Source organism: Notolabrus celidotus, chromosome 21 (assembly GCF_009762535.1).
Source record: "Notolabrus celidotus isolate fNotCel1 chromosome 21, fNotCel1.pri, whole genome shotgun sequence".
NCBI lineage: Eukaryota > Metazoa > Chordata > Actinopteri > Labriformes > Labridae > Notolabrus > Notolabrus celidotus.
Genome location: NC_048292.1, coordinates 16,551,678 through 16,576,128, shown reverse-complemented (window position 1 = coordinate 16,576,128; position 24,451 = coordinate 16,551,678). Strand labels below are relative to the sequence as shown.

At 41.1% G+C, this 24,451-nt stretch overlaps 1 protein-coding gene across 1 annotated transcript in view; it reads left to right on the top strand.

Moving 5' to 3' along the window:
* The window catches only part of wnk1b (WNK lysine deficient protein kinase 1b), a 117,428-nt gene extending 93,531 nt beyond the window's left edge, over nucleotides 1-23,897 (top strand). Inside the window, exons 16-39 of the mRNA XM_034673650.1 lie at nucleotides 384-653; nucleotides 1,996-2,066; nucleotides 2,187-2,337; nucleotides 2,563-2,679; nucleotides 2,934-3,044; nucleotides 3,200-3,251; nucleotides 3,544-3,684; nucleotides 4,711-5,587; nucleotides 5,795-6,117; nucleotides 6,203-6,273; nucleotides 6,598-6,654; nucleotides 8,360-8,443; nucleotides 8,542-8,578; nucleotides 8,655-8,728; nucleotides 8,854-9,141; nucleotides 9,246-9,517; nucleotides 9,747-9,822; nucleotides 9,916-10,045; nucleotides 12,040-12,237; nucleotides 12,617-12,709; nucleotides 15,548-15,589; nucleotides 17,345-17,517; nucleotides 17,657-17,713; nucleotides 18,318-23,897. Coding sequence (XP_034529541.1) covers nucleotides 384-653; nucleotides 1,996-2,066; nucleotides 2,187-2,337; nucleotides 2,563-2,679; nucleotides 2,934-3,044; nucleotides 3,200-3,251; nucleotides 3,544-3,684; nucleotides 4,711-5,587; nucleotides 5,795-6,117; nucleotides 6,203-6,273; nucleotides 6,598-6,654; nucleotides 8,360-8,443; nucleotides 8,542-8,578; nucleotides 8,655-8,728; nucleotides 8,854-9,141; nucleotides 9,246-9,517; nucleotides 9,747-9,822; nucleotides 9,916-10,045; nucleotides 12,040-12,237; nucleotides 12,617-12,709; nucleotides 15,548-15,589; nucleotides 17,345-17,517; nucleotides 17,657-17,713; nucleotides 18,318-18,761 — 4,209 coding nt within the window. The 3' untranslated portion in view covers nucleotides 18,762-23,897. The remainder of the gene's footprint in view (nucleotides 1-383; nucleotides 654-1,995; nucleotides 2,067-2,186; nucleotides 2,338-2,562; nucleotides 2,680-2,933; nucleotides 3,045-3,199; nucleotides 3,252-3,543; nucleotides 3,685-4,710; nucleotides 5,588-5,794; nucleotides 6,118-6,202; nucleotides 6,274-6,597; nucleotides 6,655-8,359; nucleotides 8,444-8,541; nucleotides 8,579-8,654; nucleotides 8,729-8,853; nucleotides 9,142-9,245; nucleotides 9,518-9,746; nucleotides 9,823-9,915; nucleotides 10,046-12,039; nucleotides 12,238-12,616; nucleotides 12,710-15,547; nucleotides 15,590-17,344; nucleotides 17,518-17,656; nucleotides 17,714-18,317) is intronic.
* Nucleotides 23,898-24,451: the final 554 nt, after the last annotated feature.

Sequence of the window (24,451 nt, the reverse complement as noted above, 5' to 3'; positions counted from 1 at the left end):
GGACTGATCAGTGTTTTGGTTTACTTGCTTGGAAACTTGTTTGTTGAGGGTCTTGAAGTTGAAAGCTTCAGTAATGTCTCAGTGAACTGTAGTGTCTTTATAATATGGATTAATAATGATCTAAGCTGGTTTCTCTTTCACTTTGAGGTGACATTCAGGTTAAGAAGAACAGCTGCAGGTCACTGATCCATTACTGAGACAGTACACATCACATCTGACCACGTCCCGCGTTCCCCCTCGTCCTCATCCCCCCTTTAACTCTGCTGCCTCCCTTATTCTCACCTTTAGCTCACACTTTTTCTGCCTCACCCACCTTCTCCTTCTCCTTTTTCCTTTCTGCCCTCTACTCTTTCTCTCTCTGGTCCTTCCCCTCCTCTTCTCAGCCCAGTGTAACTCCGTCTGCCGCTTCCTTGGTGACCCCGCCCTCTTCGCCATCCCTCCCCGTTTCCATGCCGACAGCGGCCGTGGCCTCCCCTCCCTCTCCTCTTCCGGTCCCTGTTAGAGTGGTGCCTACTACTGTTGTTTCCCCTCCTCCTCCTCTTCCTCCTCCTCCTCCTGTGTCCACACCTGTGCCTCAGCCGTTGGTCACTGTGGTGCCAATCATCAGTGTAGTCACCGCCCCGCCTGATACCCCCATGGAAGCCCCTCCCCAGGTACTGGACAGTCAAACCCACCAAGTGGAGTCTGTGTCTTGCAGCTGAACGCTGTGGTCTGTTGATGAAATCATTGAGTCTTTGATTGAAGCTTTGGATTGCAAATTGTTTGAGCAGTTTCAAGAGTAGTGAAGGAGGATCTGAAACCTTTCAGGATATTTGAATTATATGTGTCAGTGTTGTGTCTTTGAAGCAGCTTCATGCTCTGACATGAAGAGGTAAAACAGTCTGTCATACTCAAAGTCATCCAGGAATCTGAGCCGGATGAGATTTTATTTTTGTCAGAAACAAATCTTACACATGTAGAGGACAGAATAAACTCATCCTGTCTCCTGTTACAATCAAACATGTCACTCACTGTGAAGATTTACTGTGGGAAGAAGAGTAAAAAGTGTATTTTTTCACTCTGCACTAAATTGTCTCATGTGACACCCACCCCCCTGCAGCAGTTACAGGCTTTACAATTACAATATACACATTTTCTTTCATTCTGCTACAGGTCTGGTTTGCTTTAGTGGGTCATACAGAGGCATCACTGTTAGCATCAGTCTGTTTCATCAAAGGAGATTTAACTGTGTTCCAGTTATATGATGTATTTCAGTCAAGTGAAGTATCAAATATGATATTTGTACCTGAGGGAAAATTTTCAGCACAAGAAATCACTTGTAAGTTCAAGATGAGAACAAGTCAGCTCATATAACATGTGCTCAATATCCTGCAAATCCTGCAGCCAAGGTTTGGATACCAAAAGAAGAGCAATATTACAACAACAGCTGCTGTCTGTACTCATTCTTGTTGCATTTACAGAATATTATTTCAGTGATAATATCGAGGACTGAACTAACTTTAAACTGTGATGAGTTTTTCCTCTTTGTTTTTGAAATGTCGCTGAGTGAAATATTTAGGTTTAGAAGTAAGTGATGCTCAAGTTTGCAGGTTCTGTTTTTGTGTGCTATCGCCATCCTTAGCTGAAAATGTTCTAGCTTTGATGGTTAGCTTTTAGTTTTGAAGCATGTACAGCCCACGATGGAACATATAAACAGCTGTGTTAGAGATGCAGTTTGCTCAATATGAATATAAAATATGTTCTGTCTCTTTGTGACATTTCTTTCATTGCTACTTGGTGTCTGACCCAATTTGGATGATTTCCTAAAAACATATTCTAATGAGTCCTTCGTACTCTAGAATCAGAAAGATTTTTTTGCTTTCTTGTTATTTTTTACTCCTGCTTCTTTCAGCTTTCCTGCTGTATCACTTTCATTTCCCCTGCTGTTTAATGGTGATAGAATTCACAGAGATTCTCTTTGAATGTGCATTATTAACGTGCCTGTGTGTGTTTCAGTCTGCCTCTCAGTCTTCAGAGCTGTCCCAGTCCCAACTACAGCCACCTCAAGTACTTTCATCAATCGAGAGGTGAACAATGATGCACAATGATGCCTCATCCCTCAAACTGTCTTGTCCAATTTTAATGTTAATGAGTCTCTTAATATGTTCATGTGTCATTAAATGTGTCCTCTGTGTCTTCCTCCTCAGTGGCCATTCTGAGACTTCTGGTCTGAGCGACGGCAACGAGGGAGGAGGAGGCCGTCATGAAGGTCGCTCCACTAAACGACATCAGAGACGCTCTGTGCGAAGTCGATCACGCCATGAGAAGATCTCAAAGGCCAAACTCAATGTTCTCAATGTAATCATTTATCCTATAAATCTATGAAGTCATAATTGAACAATGAATCCTCTCTTGTAGCGTTCAGCTGTTGGTATTTATTGGTTATTACAGAGTTATGAGTCGTAATAAAAGTAATGAGAAACATCTAACAGGGATTCTCATTTGTTTGCATTCTGACGCCTTCTGTCTATTTGTTTTTTTTCTTTTTGTCCTCCCTTTGTTTTTCTTTGCGTCTTCATGTAGATCTCTAACCGAGGAGACAGGGTGGCGGAGTGTCAGCTGGAGACACACAACAGGAAGATGGTGACTTTTAGGTTTGACCTGGATGGAGACAACCCTGAGGAGATTGCACAGATCATGGTACACAATCCCATCATCATTTGATTTATTTACTCTCTCTTTAACATTGGTTAGAGTTAGTTTGTGTGCTAGCTCCTTTGTTGCCTTCCCAAACGACTGAAACGACTGACTTGCTTCCATCAAGAGACTCATAACCAGGCCTAAACACGGGGCACTGATGTGCTTCTCTGACCTTGCACTGCACCTTTATGTCCCTTGCATATGACACACAAAAATACAAACATCCTAATGTGACTTTTTGTGTTTATGTCCAGGTCCAGAGCGAGTTTATCCTGGAGAGTGAGAGGGAATCATTCATTGAGCAGGTCAGAGAGGTGATAGAGAACGCTGATGAGAAAGGTCTGGAGAGAGAGGCAAACAGCAAGGTAAATCTATTTATTTGTTTCTCTCTTTTGCCTCTTTTTTATATTGGGGATTGCTGGACTAATTGCTGAAAAGCTGTTAAATAGCTGCTGTTAATAGGTACACTTCACTGCTTTTATATAGTGTGTGTTAATATTTATGTCTTGTTAATCGACAGATGGGAGGTGCTATGGAGCAGCAGATTCCTGTTATTTCTGTCCCCATGCAAGGTAAATACAGTATATCAATGTAGAAAAACACCAGAGGACCTTGAGGCAACAGGCACACACACACACACACACACACACACACACACACACACACACACACACACACACCACTTTGTTCCTACCAAATCTATAGATATGACAAAAAGGCCACACACACATACCATATTATCTCTTGAAGGCTTCCTTATTTGCTTGATGTTAACTTTTTAGATGAGTTGATGAGTTATAGCAGTTTGCAATCTTTCTCTTCTCTACCAAATACCTATGCTGCATGTTTTTCACCTCTTCCCAGACATCCCTCCCAGTGCCACAGCTCAAGTGGTCCATTCAGCTGGTCGTAGGTTCATCGTCAGCCCCGTACCTGAAGCCAGACTGAAGGAACAAACCCCCTCTCCTTCTCCTTCTCCTGCTACTGCTGCTCCTGTTGAATCAGGTAAGGGTAGAAATATCATTATAGTGATTGCCAAGCATAGAAGGACAAATAAAATGAAGAACAAGGTTGAGAAAAAAAAAGTCCTGAATTGCCCTTTAACTTCAGAGACACTAAAAGGGAGTGTACTCTGCCACACACACATACTTATCAGATTAGACTGCAATGCTTTTAGAGGAAATTGCAAAAATGTTCTGTCTGAATGCAATAACACTCTGGCTTTTATTTAACCCGATAGCATCAGATCCTCCGCTGGAACACTGGAGTATAAAATCTGTTTCTGATCTCAATTTGGATAATGTGTAATTAAGCAGTAGTCAAAGACAAAGTAGATCAGAAACCATTTGTAATACACAAAGTTCAAGTAACGTAGTTTAATTTGATGCACAAGCTAAGACTGCAGTTCAAAAGTCCTTCATTATTTTCAGAATAAAGCAGAGAGGGCCCAGTAGTATAATTATATTCATTGCATTAACATACCTTTGTGGTTCAAATCCATCAGATTTCTTGAACAAAGGTGGCTAAAATCACAAGAAGTGAACAATCTCTGTGTCACCTCTGTCTAACCTTGACACATGATGAAACTACTGAGTTAGTGAAGTAACCAGCACAAGACGGGCTACTTTGAAGCCCAAAATTAGCCTTTAAAAGATGTTTCAACATTTAAGCCATGGACTGCTTTTCAACTGTTGAATTAAAGCCAAAGATGGTGCTTTCTTCTTCAAAATCCCAAATTTTCATTTAGAAATCTTTATTTTTTTTAAATCATCTAGACTTATGTGTATTTGTGCAGCTGTCTGACATCAAAGATTTACATGTTGAATATTACATTTATGGTTACAGTTTGAATAGATATGATGTGTGTTTTTAGTTGAAGTAGATATGATCAGTGGAAACTGAAATGTTTAACATACTTCATGCTCATATATAAGTCAGCGCCCAAGTTGGACCACCCTAGTCAAATAGAAGTCTTAACACTCTCCTGAATGTGAGATCAAAGAGATTCAAACTGGTCTCTGTTGATTTCAGCTCCAGCTCAGCCTCCAGGTCAGGGTCCGCTGCTTTCCCAGTCTGCCGGGTCAATCAGCCTACAACAAGCTTTCTCTGAGCTCAGACAGAACCAGACCCAGTTCGATGCTGGACCCAGCACGGCCCCTGCTTCCATCCACTCCACCCATCCTCCTCTGCAGCCTGCAGCAGCTCCTGTCCCCTTACAGGCCAGCGCTGTCACTCCTCCTGTGGATGCTACTGCTGGACTTGTCTCCTCTAATTTAAACCAAACACAGGAACAGGTCTCAGAACCCTCCTCCTCTTTACCTACTGTGTGTCTCAGCCCTCCTTGCTCCTCCTCCCCTCTTCCTTCTGTGGTGAACCAGTCCGTCCATCAGTCACAGGTACTTTCACAGTTGGGGATGCAGGCCGCATCTCAACCCCAGGGACCGGCGCAGGTTCAGGCGCAGGTTCAGGCGCAGGCACAAACTCCCCAACCTCCATCTCAAACTGTTTCTGTTGTCACTTCACTACCTTCAGCTTTACCACCATCCAGCATCCCCCCAGCAATGCTCCCCTCCCCTCCTCCTTCCCTGACTGCTGTATCCTCCCCTCCTTGCTCCACTTTCATACCCAGCGAAGTCTCCTCTGATCAGGCGTCAGGCTCCCCAATCACCTCCTCTACTCCCACACTCTCGTCCACTGTCATCCCCACAACCGCCATCCAGGGTCAGCAGATCACTCCTCCTGCCTCGATATCCTCTCCCACTCCTTCAAACTCTTCTTCCTCCACTGTGGGGCTCCAGGCAGTTACCACAAACGCTCCTTCAGTCCAACCAACATTGGTGCACTCACAGCCGCAGACAGCTGCACTGCCCGGGCAGACGCACACACATTGTGGGGAATGTGATGCAAGGTGAGAAGTGGTCGCTTTTTGGTCTTTTTATTTGTTACAGTCGTGGCTATCCAAGTGTCCCAAAGTAATACGTTAAGCATTTTATTTGTAAGGAAAGTCCTGGATCATTAATTTTGGGAGAAAATTCAGATATTTGTTTAAAATTGTGGGTATATTTTTGCATTTAATCACGATTGATGATAAAACCCTCATCGATGTCTTCCTCAGGTGTGAATCATCCACTGATTCTCAGGGCAAGCCCGACGATATCCAAGCCCTGGAGAAGAAGCTGCGCTCCCTCTTCATGGACCTCGGTGGTGGTGTGCCCTCCGCAGACATGTTAGCATCTGACCCTGCCTCTGGAGCTCATGCAGCAGGTACTTCATCCCCAATAGGACCCTCTTCTACCTCCAGCACATCTGTCACCACACCTAGCTCCAGCCTGCCAACCAACCCTCCTCAGCCCCCCTCCAGCTTAGTGCTCGGGTCACTGGGATCACCTGCTGCAATCCAGGGACCTGGAACTCCGATCTCCACCCCTGCACAGATTGGTATGTAGATGAATAACATTATGTCATCTGCATTCAGGCTTTCATCAGTGAATATGTAATCATGTTACTGACTTTATGATTTCAGTTTCTACAGTCATCCCTGCTGCATCGTTTGGCCAGACCACTCCATCCAAACCTCCTTTAACCAGGGTGCCAGTGAGTGATCCATTAGCTTTACTCTTTTCACATTGTCCAAAAACTACTACTTCATTTATGTACTAGGTACTGTTCTGGTGAGCTAGCGTACAAATGTTCTCTTGTTAATTTAAAAGTATTTCACCTGTTACTCTTAAAATGTCCCAGGTTATTTGATCCATAGTGTTCTCCGTATTTCTTCTCACTTTTCTTACATTTCATCTGGCATGAAAATATCTTTTAACATTCTCCACGATGTCCACCATTCTTATAACTTCCTCTCCAAATCTTCTCTCTCTCATTTCTCCCTCTCTGTCTTCTCATCACCTCTTTCTCTGGGATTAGGCCAGTTCTCCTACTTCAGAACTCCTGCCATCTTTCCCTGGACCCTGTCTAATACAGGTGTTTTTTTTTCTTTTTGCTCCTATTCAGGGTTTATTCCAGAAGATTGCTTTATTCAAAGTGTGCCTGCTTAGGATTACAGCTTCATGTTTATCTGTTGTGTATAAGCAGTGCTTTTGTCGTGCCAAAGATGTGTCAGAACTAAGACTTTAACAAACACTGAATTGACCAAATCTTACTTTAAAATATCATTATACCTTTAACAGCTCAGAATACATGATTAGGAAACTCCTTCTAATGCCTTCTATGTAAAATGAAGAGTGATTATAGAGGATAGAGGAAATCACAGTCAGGCAGACAGACAGAAGTAGCAGAGAGACGAGCTGAAGACCTGCTACCACAGGGTAGAGATGACTGATTGGAATCCCCAGACTCTTTGTAATTGTGACCTTGGCTGCCTCTGCTAAAACAGACTTCCTATTTAACCCTTAATGAATGTTAAATAATAAGTATCTCTTGTACAAAAAACCTGACCAACAGAGTAAACATTTAACCCTTCACTCTAATGTACTTCTCTTAGGAAAGACCTGTCCTGTTTGTTGAGAAAAAGTAGTCAAAGGATGTCAATTTTTATCTTTCATTTTTCAACTACAGGGAAAATGCCAGACTAGAATACCTTGTGTGTTTCACCTCTATACCACCTTACCTGTGTTAATGTGTTCAAACGCTTTCTGTCCAGTTTGGATTACATAAAATATTCTACATCTTGTCTCTATTTGAATTCAGGGATGTTGTTTGCTCATGATTGCGATGCTTGATAACACTGCAGACGTCTGAGTGGCTACTAGAGCTCAGCATTATCTGAACATTTCCACAATATTAACCCTCCTGTCATGTTCGTTACTCAGGAACAGCAATGATGCTCCTGGGTCAATTTAACGCTGGGCATATTTAATTATCCAAAAGTGTCAGAACCTGTAAAAAATCCAATAGACATGTTTTTAATGTTATTATTAACCCCATTACTAACCACTTAAATCAATATTTAGTGCAATGGTGTTCTTTAATTCTAACAGATCATAGTTTAATGAGGATAACTCACTTGTTTTTAATTAAAATCCATGTTAAAAGGGTGTGTGTATGTGTGTGTGTGCGTGTGCGTGTATGAGTGGGGTGAAATATGTCACACAGTTGCAAAGAAACAACTAGTATTTGACACTTCTGACCCCTTCTGGCCTCAACTTTGACTGCTGGGTCAAATTGACCCACAAACAGTATATCTATAAACATGCAGGGGGGGTTGCAAATATGTGAAATCAAACATTTTCATTTTATATGTTGGTTTCACCTATTAAGCCAAGCAGAAGAAGTTTCATACTGAAAAAATACGTTTAACAATTTTTGGGGGATTCTTGAACTTTAAAAAAAAAAAAAAAAAAAGGGTCAATTTGACCCGTAACATAACAGGAGGGTTAAAGGATCTTTTCCTATTTTAGATTTTTGAACACCTTATTTACAATATATTGAACTTCCACCATAAGACTAAACTCTTTGTGTGAGTACATCAAATATTTGAATGAGCCAACAGTTTGACTATTTTATTGCTTGATTGCTAAATGTTTGTAAGAAAGCATATTAAAGCTTGCTGAAGCCCTTGAAGCCATACTGCTTTTGGCAACTCTGCGCTTTTGTGTGCTTATCTGTGCCAATCAATTCACCTTCTTCTGTCGTGTGTGTATCTAACATTGTGTCTTTCTTCATACAGTCCCAGCAGCCTTTGGAGGACCTGGATGCTCAGTTAAGGCGAGCACTGAGCCCAGAGACAGTCCCTTTGAGCACACACACACAGGTAAACACACATGATGATGTCAGTCTGATTTTATACAGACAGTTTTAAATCAAGGACAGATTTTAACCAATGTTCTTGTGTCTTTGTGCAAACCTCAGGCATCCCACAGTGGCGGACCTTCAATGGGACAACCAAGTAAGTATATTTATTCATCTCTTCATAATATGTGGGAGTATTTTATCTGTCTAACATTTATTGTTATGATTTTCAGTTCCCTTCTCTTTAGAAGAAGAACCAACGTCCTCCTTTGCTCCTTCGGGGGGAGTTAAGCTGGGGAGATTTCAGGTCAGATTTTACTACAGTATCCAAGCACTCCCATTTTTTTTGGCTTCGGCTAATGGTGACAAATTTGGCCCTGAGTGAATATTTTAATCTCAAGCATAATTTTGTGACCCCTCTTCTCCTCTTAGGTCTCACTGGCTGCTGAGGAGCCTTCTGTCAAACGCCCAGCCTGCACCGAATCCTCCTCCACCACCTCGTCCTCCTCGTCTTCTTCCTCTTCGTCCTCTTCCAGTCTCTCCAGCCCGGAGAACACTCTGCACAAGGACTCCTTGAATCCTCTGAGAACAGGAGGAGGACAAGGAGGGGATGTTGTTGATGGGCTCCCCCAAAGGACTCTGGGAGCGTCCCACCAGCCCTCCCCTGTCAATTCACCTTGCCCTTCTCCAAAACCTGCCACAACGATCGGACGCTTCCAGGTATTTTTTTTCCTGTTTTTTATCTGGAAGTGTGACAAGTATATTATTTTTCTGCCCCAACCATTACTTTCATATTAAACCCAATGTTTCTGATCTGATTTTAGGTTACCACCAGCACAGAGGCCCGTGTTGGTAGATTCTCAGTCAGTCGTGCCCAGGAGAAGAGTCCTGAGTCTAGTCAGACGCCTCCACCTGCTGCAAAAGCTGCAAACGGACCGAGTGATCCTGGTCAGCTTCTGAGTCCCGACTCCACTCACAAAGCCTCCCTGCCAAGTCTCAACAACAACTCCTTTAATAATTCCTACATGAGCAGTGACAATGACTCTGATTTTGAGGACGAAGACTTTAAACGAGAAGTCGGCCGTCTTAGAGAAAAGTAAGTTATCATTTCTCTGTTTTCTTTTCTTTCTCACAGTTGAGAATGAGGTCGACCACCCACTTTTCTTTATGTTTTACTCTTTCCTCTTTTCCTGAAGAGAGATGTTGAGCACTTCTTAGAAAACTAGACTCTCCCCCCTCCCTCTGATGCTTTCTCACCCTCATTATTTCTCTTGCCTGTCAATATTTAATTTCTTGTATTTTTCTTTCCCTTTCTCTACCAACAGGCACATGCGTGAGATTCAGGCACTCCACTCCCGCCAGAAGGACGAAATAGAGAGCCTCTTTACAAAGCTAGGAAAGGTAACTCAACTTTATAACATCCATACAGACATTATGAACGTAACAATACAAACAGTACAAAGCAAAAACATTGTTATTTTGGTCCTGGTGCAGGTTCCTCCTGCTGCAGTGCTCCCTCCAGTCATTGCCCTGACTGGAAGGAGGAGACGACCTACCAAAAGTAAATCGTCCAAATCGTCCCGAACCAGCTCCACGCACGGCAGTAAGAGTCCCTTACAGCCAGGTAAACTATTGTTCAGATATACATAATAGAGCGTTTGTTTGAACCAAATCTAAAGAAGCATACATTCTTACTTACTGTAAAATTCAATGTATAGACGCACTTTTAATTCATCTTCATCAACTAAAGAGTGAGCTGCATCCTTTACACTGGTGCAACCAGTTATGAGTATAAAATGCAGGGAGAGATATTTTACTTAAAGGATGGCTCTTGAGGAAACAGATAGAGCCTCACTGCACAAAGCATGCTGAAACACAGTGAGGCTAACCTGTGTCTCTTTTTAATGTTTTATTCCCTCAGTAGTTTATGATAATGCATTTAAAGCTATTCAGTATATGAAGCTTGTTAAGTGCTGATTAGATTAAAAAGACTCTTCAATTTAATACAACAAGTGACTAAAGGAGGTGGTTGATGCGAGTCTCTGCTAATTGGTCACAGACAGTGGGTCTGTCTGTACCTTAGCTATCACTGTTACTGCAGGCTGTGCTAAACTAGCGTACAGGTAGCTTGTGGTACTACAAGGAGCTACACATCTGCATTGAAACTGCTTGTTGCTGAATGCAGGAACACAGTTAAAACCTCTTTAGCCCCAGGAGCACCCTAAAAATATATACTGGTGTTTACATTTGTATACAAAATAAAACTTTTAAAGTCTTTAAAACATTTCAAATCTAAAGTGTTTCTCAAATGTCCAATATAACCTCCTTTTCTTTCAGTGAGGGTCAGAGGTCACTGGTAAACTGATTTGGTTTCTGATGACTTCTCTGCAAAGGAGGTTATATATTTGACATTTGAGAAACACTTTGGATTTGAAATGTTTTAAAGACTTTAACAGTTTTATTTTGTATACAAATGTAAAGAAAACTGTTGTTTTTGTTGAAGTTTGAATACATTTGTAGTAAATATTATTTTTTTCAATCAATAGAACATTTAAAATGGTGCCTAGTTTTTAATTTTCACAAGTTAAATGCTCTTATCACCAACTTGCACAATAATGTGGCATGCACATTTCTGCAGATTCTGCATTTATTTAAAAATACAGCCAAAAAGCATCATTTTAACCACACAGTTGAAGAATTATATTCACTATCTCACTTCCTAACAAATTTGAAAACGACTGTTAACATAGTTTTTTAAATATTCACAAAAATGCAACTTGCATAATTTGGAACAAGGTGTATATTGTGGATTTTTCGGTCATTTCTATTGTACTAGGATCTGAGATTTTTCGTTTATAGATTTCTGTCTCCTCCTGACCACAATGATGGAGTAAAATTTAGGTCAAAGAAAGACGATGGCAACATCTACTTTCATTAAAACTCAGTGTAGATACTTTATAGATATATTGCAGTGAAGAGCCTTGTCTGAATTTGAACCACAAAATGTTATTTGGACAATTTACAAGTACTTTTTAATGATACAAAAAATCCAATACGTTATTTTACATCCAGAAACCTGTCAAACTTAAGATAATGTTCATTAAAGCAGATGCTTTACCTGCAGAAATGCATCCTCACATAGATGCTAGTCACACCAGCGATCTCCTTTTACTTTACTTCACCAAAATGTGAACAAATCATACCAAAAAGTGAACATAGCTAAGAGAACAAGTGTGTTCATCATTATGCAAGTTAAACCCTGCAACTCTGAACCATTATCATAAAAAAACGTCAACCCTAACATCACATCATCTTTGTGTTTATGCATTTGTGTGCACATCTATGTGTGTGCGTTTATCGCTTGGTTACACGTGCATGTTGGTGTGCGCTGGAGCAGGCTCGGAGCTTCAACATTTCTGACTGCTTTCCCTGTCTGTCTCTCTCTATGTGCTTTCTGCGTGTGTATTGGTGTGTCTGTAATGTCTTGGGTGACGGGTGTCTCATCTGCCCATTATTTATGTGTATGTGTGTGTGTCTGTGTGTGTTTCTGTGTCTCGGCCTCTGCGGTGTGTCCCTCCTGTTCTGTCCCCTCCTGCCTATGCCTTGTGCTATCTCCAGGCAGCACTTTATCCGCCCAGAGCGTCCCCACCATGTACCCCGGCCAGCTGGCTCTGTTAACCCCGGGAGGATTAGCCGATTCAGGCGGCAGCACAATCCTCCAGCCACTCAAACCCTCTCCCTCCAGCAACAACCTGTGCTCCGCCTACACCAGCGAGGGGGCACTGTCTGTACCCAGCCTGTGTGCTCCCACCCCAGGTAGGCATGCAGTCTGCAGCAGCCCCCCGTACGGCATAAGAAACACTTTGAATGCAGACAAACACAAAAGCATGCAGTCTGTTTGTCTCACTCCCTCACAACGAGACACTTTCACATCTTCTCTCTTTCTTCTGTTACTCTCTGCACAAAGCAGCGTGATAACTAACTGACTGTTACATTCTTCCTTTCCTTCACCTTTTCTGTCTTCCTCTTGTCCTGTCTGACTACTTCTGTCTTCTATGTCTTCTATTTATTTCTCTCCCTTTACCTTCTTCGACTCTCTCTCTCTCTCTCTCTCTCTCTCTCTCTCTGTCAATCTTTCCTTCTCTGTTTCCTCACCTCTTCTCTCCACTTTCCCTCTCCTCCTCCCTCTCTTCAGGCTGTGTAAAGTTCAGCTGGGGTTCGGAGCGTTTGGCCTTCAAGCCTGGCGGCAGGAGGACGCGCTTTCTGAGTACGCCCTGCTTGGCTCTTTGTGTGTAACGCTTTATTTCTTGGCTCTCCTCTTTTCACTCCCCGTCCTTACTTTTGTTAACCTTTGTTTATTTATTTATTTTTGTTTACTCCTATATCTGTCAAGTCATGGTCGTCCTGTCTTCCATTGGGTTTCCTTCCTTGATGGAGGAAGACCCCTGCCTCTGATATAACAAGTGCCTGCAGAAAACTGATGTCTTCAAACACATTAATCCGCCTCAGACAGCTTATACTTCAACACTGGGAGATTTTTAAACAAAGCAGTCTAAATCTGCTTAATTTTTAACCTTACAAACATTTTTATTGTCTTTGTTTGGGAAAAGAATCAACACTTTTAGGAACAGCAAAAAAAAAAACACAAGATCTGACTGCAGGACACTAAAACATGACAAATATAGCATTTACATCCCTGACGTTCTCATATTAACTCACTCTTTTACCACTTTTTTCTAGTTCTTTATCTTTATGTGTTCAATCTGTCCATCCTTCCATCTCTCTTTTGAAGTAGTCTTCCTTGACAAATGCTGTATTTAATGTGTAGAGAATCCATAATTCATGTCTTAATTGCACTCTCAATGCCACCCCCTGTGCACTTTTGAAAGATGAATGGCCCAAAATAAAACAGTAGCATCATCAAGACGATAGAAAGTACACTTACACTGTCTAAAGTGGCACTTTAAAAGGCTGTTAACAGTGATTCCTCAGCCATCTATGTCTGAGCCTCTATCTGAAGAGTAGTGATAGAAATCTCCAGCAGTTTGTCCGTGATATGAAACCTTTCTTTTGCCCTCAGTTGACTTGCTCTGACTTCAAATCAACTCAACCGAGTAGTTTTATAAGCTGCTAGAAAGATAGATGGTCTGCTGATTTCACAATGACAACTAAAACATAGTTTGAAAACACGTGGATCGGCCTCTTGGAAATCTCAACGATCATATCTTACATTTCTTTAATACATCAGTGCAGCATAAAGATAAATGATTGCATGTGCTCAAATTAGGGACCCTTAAAAGTGCCTGGTGGAAAAACATGCACATATTTTTTCATGTTTACCTTTTAACTATCATGCTGCCGCTCCTGTCGCGGTCAAAAACAGTCAAATAACTGCTGAGAACTAGCATTGTGAGCAGGTAACTACATTACAGGTGAATCAAATTACATTGATTGTCATCTGTAGTAGGGATGCGCCGATCCAATCCTGGTATCGGATATCGGCTAGATCGCACTCAAAAAGCTAGATTGGATATCGGTGACAAGGGGCCGATATATAGTGCCGATCCATATGGCAGATCTATTCATCTCAGTGGGAAACACTACGTTGACATATTTTTTATTTTCTCATTTGAAGCAGTTTTTTTATACAGAATATTGAATTCCTCTTATCCACTGCTGAGGTTTATAGTTGCTGAGGTTTACAGTTGAATTGTTATATCTGTTGGTTATGAAGATTAACTCACCAAACTGCTGGTACACATTTATAATCTCTTAAATAATGATACTGTCAGTTTAAAAATGTTTATTTTATTTTGGTTTACAAAGTCAGAAAAGCCTGAAGTTGCCAAAACATGATTCTATCCTCACATTAAGGAATAGAGATTGTTAAATCAATACCGGGATCAGATTGGCTAGTATCGGTATCGACAGAAACCAAAGCCCAGGGATCGATATTGGGACCTAAAAAGTAGGATTGGTGCATCCCTAATCTGTAGCCTTAACATCAATTAGATGATGCATTTTGTTAGTGTGTCAGTACTCGCGTCTTCCATCTAACCCTTGTTTCTGTGAAATCAGGCGGACTAACTAAGAAGACAAATGGAGACCTGATGACTTGGGATTCCTTCCAAACATTCTTTGTTTTATTTGGAAACTTACTAATTCATTTAACTTGTGTAATTGCATTTATTCATTTCAAACACAGTTCTGTTCAGATACTGTGCGCCCCTGTTTATTTCTTCTCATCTTTTCATGATTTCAATAGTCTTTTTTTAAATCCTAGTGTAACCATAACATGTAGTGTTGGTTAATGTTTTGTGCCTGATGATGGGATGTTTATGAATGCCTCTGAACCCTCTGCAGCTCGAAGCCTTTCTCTCCCTTCCTTCTCTCACTCCCTCTCCTCACCCCCTTGTCTCTCTCTCACCTGTTTCCCCCCCAAACACTGCACAGCCAGGAGGGGAGAGAGACAGACCTGGGTCTTATTGAGCAGAGTAGAAGTTGTTATCCTCTGTTTGACATTTGCTGTCTCACAGGATGTTTGTGTTAACAATTTTGTTTCACTAAAGTCTGTTCAAGCTGCTGGCCAAAGAACAGGCATGCATGGCCACTTAGAGTTTTTGAAAATGTTATCCTAATTGTATTTGGATCATCATTTGGACCCAGTTCTGGTGTGGCCCTGCGAGCTGTGGAGAGGACTCAGAGCCAGGGGTTGGTTACCTAAAAGCATCTTTAAGTCACAGTACACAGGCAGGAATCTGTTGAAATGAGTCTTTTCCTAAAGAGCTTTGGTTACAAAACATTTGTGTTGAGGAACTGAATATTCTATTTCCACTACAGTAACTGTCCACCAATTGTGCTTAAAGGTTGTGTCTTTACTTCTTCAGAATTAGCTCAGCTTATACTTTAAAATTCTGTACACATTAATAAGTTTCTGCTGTGTAACAGGGTTTTATACCCCTGTTTGGATGTTATTAGGCAACTTAACCCCTCAGTCTTTTTAATGTCTACCTTAACTTCAAGTAATGGTGCTCAGATGCCTTGTGTTTGGTTGTCGGTTGTTTGTGGGCGGGGTTTAACTCTGACTCTCTCCCAATCCTCCAATCGTTGTCTTCCGGCCGCACAGGGAAGATGGTGAAAAAAGTCTGCCCCTGCAACCAGCTCTGTAGTAATTATCGCTCTTTTTGGTCCTCCCTCCCTCCCTCCATCCATCCCCCTTTCCTCCATCCGAGCACTTGCTCTCCCACGCTTCCTGCCGCTGTCTATTGAATATCTCACCTTGATGTTTAAGTATTGATCCTCTTCCAGATTTAAGTTCAATTCAGATATTTCAGCTCACAGAGACTTTTTTCTTTTTTTAAATTTTAAAAAAAAAAACAGCAAAGGTTGTTGATTATTAACGATCAAAGGAGATCAAACTTGAGGAATGAAATAACTGAACTGGGCTGCCATCAACTTCAAACTGACACGGCATGCACCTTTAAGCAACCCCTCCTCCCTCACACACACACACACACACACACACACACACACACACACACTAACACAACTGAACCACTGTGAGCCACTCGGCCCTCTCCCTTTTTTATTTCCTGCCTTCTCATGACTGCATTTCCCAGAATCCCATGCTGCTGCAGTCAGTCATGACTCAGCGTCTCCTCATTCTTATTTTCCTCCATTTTATTTGGCATGACATGACAGTTTTTGTCAGCCTGACTGTATGATAGCAGTTTACCAGCTTACTGCTGCATAGACGTCTTTTCCTGTGTTGTACCTGATATGACGAGATGTTAGTTGATGTACGTTTAGATTTAGGTGATCGATATATCAATAAATACAATAAATAGTTGTAAAACTGAACTATTATTCATGATGTTCAAATATCAATAACAGACTTCAAAGTGCAGATATACACTAAATTATATGTGTTCTTTGTACAAATCTCTACGCATTTGGTCAGGGCTGTGTCTGCAATATTTTGAGATCTAGATTTGACTAAAGTGAAAATTTGGATTTTAAATGTTCTAACAATAATGAAACCAGCAGAGAATGTTGCAGAGATCTAATAGATATAATCTTGCTTCTCTAGAGAGGAATACATTCAAACATACCAACACATAACAAATAGGACTACAAGCAGACAGAGAGCAACCACTAATAGACGGAGCAACAAGAGATTCCCACAGTGACTACAAAAAGACAGTTTCTGAAAACCATTAAGATGACGATAACAATAAATAGAAAAAACACAAACTGGCAAACAAAATATAAACAGACAAACAAAGGCTTCAAAGAAAAAAAGGGACTACAAACAGAGACAGAACAACACATACAGAACTTCATGGAAACATGCCATGATTGTGGTCCTGGTTTTACACATAAGTAAATTTAAGCTAACACAACAGTTCAATATTGCAAGTCAGTTTGGAGTGTGTGCCTCTTACTGTGATCCTCAGGTCTGACATAAAGTAAATTAGCAGCTGCAACAGAGTGTTAGTGCCATCTACTGGTCAATAAATGAATGAAAACACAAGCTCAGTACCGCACACAGAGCATCTGTGACTTCCAGCAGGCCTGGCTTCTCTGGTGTTGCAGCATTTTGTGTGAGAAAGCTGTTGGGCATGCAAAATTGTCATGGAAGTGCCCACTTTTGTTTTGGAAAGTTGCTTCAGTATCATGATTCCTCATCTTCCTGCTGGTCATCATTATCTCCATCATTAAAACTCAACAATATAATTCTCTGATCATATCAACATGCTGACCTACCTTTAAACTCTGCCCTGACCAGCTGCTGATATCATGTAACCGCCCTTTCTATGGGCAAGAAAGGAAACATTTCATTAGCTCAGAAAACATAACATAATCTTCTTTTCAGAACAATATCTCTAATCTGTCTCTGTTCTTCTTCTCTCTCCCTCCACAGGGACGAACAGCACCAACGCAGTGAGTGGTTCGGGCACTTTGGGTCAGAGCCAGGGTGGTTCCCAGTGTCTGCCCCCCAACATATCAGTCCCCCACCAGAGGAAAGGAACCTTCACTGATGACCTCCATAAACTGGTAGACAACTGGGCCAGGGACGCCATGAACCTCTCACAGGTTTACTGCAGTTTGTTGTCATTTTGCTGTAGCTGGACTTATTTTTAATTTTGTAGGAGCTCAAAAGTCAATGAAAGAGAGAGAATAAAAGTATTATATCAATGTAATTTACAAGTGAGTGATTCCTTATTTTTTTCAGGGGAAGAGGAGTGCCAAACAGCTGCAGCAGGCTCCAGCACAAGGACACAGCTATGAGGTTAGTCTAAAATACACACATCACCATACTGTCAGGTTATGAGCTTTGCCTGTACCTACATTTTCCTGTGAATTCACCCAAAGTACAATAAACAAGGGCATTAGGCAGCAAGTTTTACAGTAACATCCAGTGTTTATATGCTGTAATTTTTACACTAGGTGTAAGTTTCTCCATTAGTTCATTTTGATTTTTTAGGACATCTTAACTTGAATATACACTATGTGATCACTACAGACACTTCAGCTTTAAATAATAGTTTGAAGAATATACAAACATTGTATTTGTAATATATATTTACATTTAAGTTTATAAATATTCTAAGACTTTTCCAAAAGATATCATTCTTTAGCATTTTATCCTTAAAAATAAAGTATTTTGTTTCTTAAGCTTCTGGTCTAATATAACTAAAATAAAAAAAATGTTAAAAACAACAAGAATTGGAATATGTTTTCAATTGATCTACAGACAGAACATACTACAATAAAAAATATAGACCAATAAAACGACAGGAAAGTTGATAAAAACTGTGTTTTTTTGATAAAATGATGAGTAGCGAAAGTCAGCATGAATCATCTTTTCTCTTTGTGTAAAACCTCTGCTCCAGGTCATCCAGTCCGCTAGTCTGGGAAGGAAGTACTCTGCCCCCAGTCAGCTGTGTCCTAGCAGCATAGGAGGCTCCGCCCACCTCCCCACAAACCCCACCACCGCTACCTCTCTGGCCATCCGCAAGGGCTCCCTGTGCCACCCTCCTGCCTCCTCCACTCCCTCTCAACCCCAACCTCCCCAGTTCATCCACTACACCCCCAGCGCCGCCTACAGCGCACAATGGTCTGGTCCTACTCACAGCCTCTCGACCCCGCACCAGGCCCCTGCACAGCCCGGGCCCCTGCTGGTCAGCACTTCCCAGCCCCTCGGCCCTTACCCAACAGTCTCGGTTGGAGGGCAGAGCCAGATCCCCGGGCAGGGTCCACTCCAGGCTTTCCATCTCGCCAATGCTCTGCAGAAGTCCGTCAGCAACCCAGGAGGACCCAACCTTAGGACCACGTAGGGCTGGAGGAGAGGGCTGGTTTGAATCACGGCCCTACTGGACTGGACCGGAGTGGAACAGGAAGTTTTGCGCTTGAATTGCCGTGGAGGATGGAAGAGCTGGAGGCGAGCGAGGAGTTTGAAGTGACAGAAGAAGACAGGAAACAGGAACTGAAGAAGAGAAATCAGGAATGACCTCTGTTTCCATCCATGTGTGTGAAGCTGTCATAAAGTAGTCACATGGTCACCCTTCTTGCTGTGTTCGCCCGTTGGCTTGTGTGTCAGCCAAACGCTCCAAGATAAAGAAAAGAGACTCATGAGTGCAATGTAAACAGGCCAAAGAGGTATTGACAGGGTGCAGGATTGGTGTTGGTAACTGTTGTGTTAAAGCACTTATCACTCAGTCGCACTTGTTTCTATGAGCTCCAAATCTTGCGCACAAGTCTTTATGAGGCGGGTCAAACAGTATCCCTTTTGAGATATTGCAGAGGAGATGTTGCATCATGTTGAGAGGGAGGAATGTAGCGGCAAGCTTTTATAGAAACCAAATTTAGTCTTTTTGTCCACACAGCAACTCTGAATAGCTTCACATGCTGGAGTTGCTTAATATATTTGGATCTTCTGGAACTTGGGCTGAGTGTTTTTGTAAAATACTCAATGTCTGAAAGAAGATAGAAAAATGCAGAAATGTGGGCTTTACCAGATGTAATACTAAGATGATGAGAGCTCTACAAAGAGAGGAGCATGGATGGCCATTATGATGGTTTGTTTGTCAAACATAAAGCTTAGCTTTATCTGAAGTTCAGGTGAAGTTAGAAATTGGTCAAACTGTTAAACAGATGGAGAGAAATGGAGGAAAGAAAGAAGAAAAGGAAGAGCAGAGAGTGTTTGGCTTTGATTCAAATCAAACACCTCTTCGGTTTTCCGCTGCTTTCTCTCCGGCAAAGTTCTGAAGTACGCGATCAGTGCTTCTGCACAGCGAACGCCTCCTCACCATCACGACTCCACCTCTCCCTCCATCCATCCATCCATCCCTCCCTCTCTCTCTCTCTCTCACTCCGCCTCTCTGTTGCCATTCACAGCAATAACAGCAGCAACCTTTTAGAAAAAACATGAGTGGACTCGGCGTGAAACAGTGGCCTTGTTAGAATAATATCGAGTCCCTGTACAGTTTGTGTCTCGGTTTATTTTTTTAGGATGTCGGCTATTATGATTCCATTTGTTGTTCAGTTTTGTTTTGTTGGGTTGTGTTTGGCTTGCTGCACTCATACACACACACACACACACACACACACACACACACACACACATACACAATCATATGAATACACACAGACTCATGTAAATACATGCACATTGTTTTGAGGCGTAGCAGCAGTTTAACATGCACACATTAATGCCTCAGTTCTCATTATCAGTAGTTTGCTTTCAACATTTGTGTTGAAATGATTGCAATGTACATTAATGTCATAATTATTGTTGTGAATGATTATTATTGTATTTAAAAAGAAACAAAAACAAGAGCTTGTTCTGTCGACGGACCTGTTATACGAGCACATCGGTGTACGATGTGGAAACACTGTGATTACTGTTGTTGATTCTTAGCCAATGTTGTTGGACAACATTAGATTTAGGGTGAAATGTCGCAAATAAAGAAAACAAAAAGCAAACGGGGGACGGCTTTGGGGTGCTTTCACTTTCAATTCACTGCAAATTCAGCAGAAAATGTGAAAAAAATCTGTAAAAAAAACCAACTTCTTTACAATAACGGTCCGGTTCAGAGGACTTTATCCCAAACAAATGCCTTACAACTACTAATCATCTGCAGCGTCAGTCTATTAAACCTGATCGAATTGAAAGTGGAAACGGACCTCAGCGCCTGCTCACAAAGACATCCGTGGTGGAAAGCAGGATAGTTGATATTTAGATATTAAAGTAATGCTAGCTATTTTTTTCTTAATACAGTACTTATATATCAGACACTTTAAATAGCCCTCATCTTCCCTTTCTCCCCTCGTTCTGTTAGATGAATGTGAATGTATAAACCAATGGTGTCCATTTTAATGTACTTGAAAACTGTCTGTTTTTTTGTTTTTTTTTGCTTCCCCCCGACCCCCCTCCTGACCCCAACACCACCTAGAGCCTCCGGTGCAAACTGGAGGTGCTCACTAGTGCCTTGCATCCTTCTTTTTGCTTGTTTTATCGGGGGTCGAGGAGTTTGGGTTACAGTAAGCACACTTGGCAGCATGTGTGGAGAGTTTTTTGGAGGTGTCAATTTGAAGTCAGCGCTGGTTATTTGATTGCAGGCGTGCAGTAGATGGGTAGAGATGCAGTAATGATAGCTGCTACTGTGTGTTCTTCGGCTGGTTTGTGGTTAGTTCTCTTTGATTGCAACTAATAGTGAGTGTAAATCAAGAATGTTGGATTTACAACGGCAAAAATATCATACATTTTAACCATAACTTATCCTGTTTCTGCTGCCATTGAAGCCAATAAGATTGACCACTGAAGATTTGAAACAGGCTAACACACAATGGGCCTGACTGTGACACCACCGTGATGAAGAGACTGAGGGAACATGAGAGTTAATCAGTGCCATTTTTTGTTTTCAGAGTTTTAAATGTAGATGTTGGAAGAGGGAAAGAGGTGGATATATTATATTTTTTTCAGGAGGGAGTTGTTGAAGATTGTATTTGAAGCTTGGACCACTCTGTACTTTAGAGGCACTGGCCCACACAGGAGGAGCAGGATACAGTCAGCAGAGGACGTATCGGTAAAGAGATCAAAAAATGTGCTCCTTTATTTTATGTTTGATGTTTCCCTCTTTGCTGATGTTATTACCAAAAACCGATGATGTTATGGAAAGTCTGCTGTGCTGGTATTGAGCCCAGTTTAATCATTCAGCAAGCTGTGAGAGCAGATTAACATTTTTTTCTATATTTTTTAACTAGGTAAACCATTTGAGGCACATCTATTACAAACTGTACGGTAAAAACACAACATAGCAGCCTCAAAGTGAGCCAAAAAACCCTGAAAACTTTGCTCTGAGTAGGATTTTACTCACATATTTGGTAGAAGTTTGCATTAGTCTTAACTGACTACGAATAAATGCACCAAATGTCTCTAAATTTGTACGTCAAAGTAGCTTAATCCTGATTGGTGCACAATTGTGGGCTTATGCAATCAAGCTCCGCCCACTTGTAAATTTGTGACATTATGATGAGTTAATGCACAATCATTTCATTGAAAATAACCAAAACTTTCCAAACTTTACCACATTTTTTCAGCTTTAATACCACTCACTCATAGTCTGAAGCTGATTCAGACAGTATTGTAGTTTCGGGGCCTTTTAGTGTCAAAAGCAGCATTAAAAAAATACAGACAGCTAAGCTGTAGGAGCCATCCTGCGCCTTAAGTGTAACCCAGTGTTACCCCATTTTTATCCCACATGGAAAGATGTCAGCTGTCTTACATTTTATTAACAATAAGCATTTAAAGGGCCAGCAGAGGTGCTCTGACTTCTTAACGGGTTTCGTAGGGAGTGCCACCTCATCAGAGACCTGCAGGTATAGGGCAAACAGCATGTCTTTTAAAAGGTATGAATATTGTCTCACTCACATTGCATGATTCTTCAGCGGCACTATTTGGGCTTTATTCACAGAGTGAATGTAAAGGAGTGTTTAACAGTGTTAGGGGCGTCACAGTGCTAGAAGTGGTGTTGGTGGTGGTTATGATGAGTGCACTGGTAGTGATGATGGTGGTTGAAATGATAGCAGAGTTTAGACTCAAGGTCTTTAACACCCTGTCCTCCTTTTTCTTTTTATTCTTCAGTGAAAGACATCTGGTACACACTTTGACATTCACTTCTCTGTTTTTTGTTGTTTTGCTGGGAATAGGTTTGTGCAAGTAATCATTGCTTTTACCTCTTCTTTCCATTTCTCGTGAATAATGATGCAACATTTTACTACTAGGCAAGTTTGGTTGAAGCTGTGAATAATCATTTGAGCCACTTTGCTTTAGTTCTTGTTCAAAGCACTCTGTTTATTATGATCTGTTGAAGAAGTCAAACCTTTCATGATGCCACCAACTCAGTGCCATTTGACTTCAGTGGAGTGGAAACATCTGATGTGAAAAAACTAGTGCGTTTCACTTCTTTTTTCTCACTGGAGCTGCTTCGGTTGCCATTTAACAACCCGGATTTGTTCATTTTGCATCTGCTCGAACCTTTAATGATTTCCACAGTAAAAGTTTGATGTCATTTTGCAGTGTTTATAAGTTATTACTACAAACAGAAAAAAAAATAAAGCAATGCAATATTATTTAAAGTTAGAGTTTGCTTTGGGTTCTGCGCCTGCTGGAAGACTCTTTTTTTTTTTAAAGCTCCATCAGTCAGTGCAATTGTGGTGAAGTTGTTTTAGAGTTGTAATGGAGGGCTCTTACTGTGAAAGGGTTGGGAGTATTCCAGTTTGGGCACTCTTATTGTGAAGTATTCTGAAGTCAAAGTGAGAAGTAGGATTCTTTTTTTCTGGTGACACACATGCAGTGTAGCAATAGTTGTTTTAAACTCACACATTACATTCAGTGTCTGTTTTTACAGTTCTTGCCTGCTTGGGACATGTTTATATTTTCTGCTTTTTACTGTAACGTGCCCACATGTACAAAATGCCTTTCAGATCAACACACACACACACACAAACACACACACACACACACACACACACACACACACACACACACACACACATACACACAGATTCATTCAGCGCATATCTTTGCTTGCTCCTTCGGACTGTTACTGAAAACATGTTGATTATGTTTCTGCTCTCACTGACTTTTTTATTTTTTATTCCTCACATGTTTTATCAGCAGTTTTAATGTCTCTAGCAGCACCTAACTTAATTCAGTGGTTTCATATTTTTCTGTAACGTGTTTGACATTGTACAAAGTGGTTGAATTTAAAAAAACACATGGATGAATGAATAACAAAATCAAAAAAGTACATGTAGGGAGTCATTGGCAGCCTTCAACGGTATGTTTTGCACTAAGTATAGAGTGTTCAAGCTTCATATTAAAAAAAACTTTGCGCTTTGCGCTCCAATACAATGAAATTTGTTACTTTATTTGTAAAAACTTAATAAATAAAAGTTGTTTAAATGAACTTGAGTGAGTGGACTTTCTATCAGTGTGAAAATAATCATTAGATTGAATCCTGTGTGTCATCATAGTATGTTTTGATTTTTAACAGCTCGCTGGGTGGTGAATGAGAACAACTACAGCAAAAGACAGATGAACAGACAGGTACACAGTGATATGCAACAACAGTCTAAGCTTTAAGAGGATAGATACAGTTTCATGATGCTCTGCTTTTTTTAAGATGCATCATCTTAACCATTTTATTGTTTCATCCAGTCAAAGCAGTGACGCTAAGTTTCAGTTCTTATTGTTATAAGCCCCTTACAAATGGTTTCAATGCCAACAAATGCATTATAAACTAATATAGTCTCAAAATAACCTGTGTACGGTCAAAAATTGTGCTGTGTCATTACAAAACAGCATACACCATTGTTATGATACCATTTGGTGGCTCGAAGGGATATGTGAGTCTTGCAACTGTTAATTTTCTGAAAGCGTTTAAGATCAATTACTTGAAAAGTATAAATGCTGTCATGTTGAGTCCACAAGGAATGGAATGACCCTCTGTTTTAAAGGATA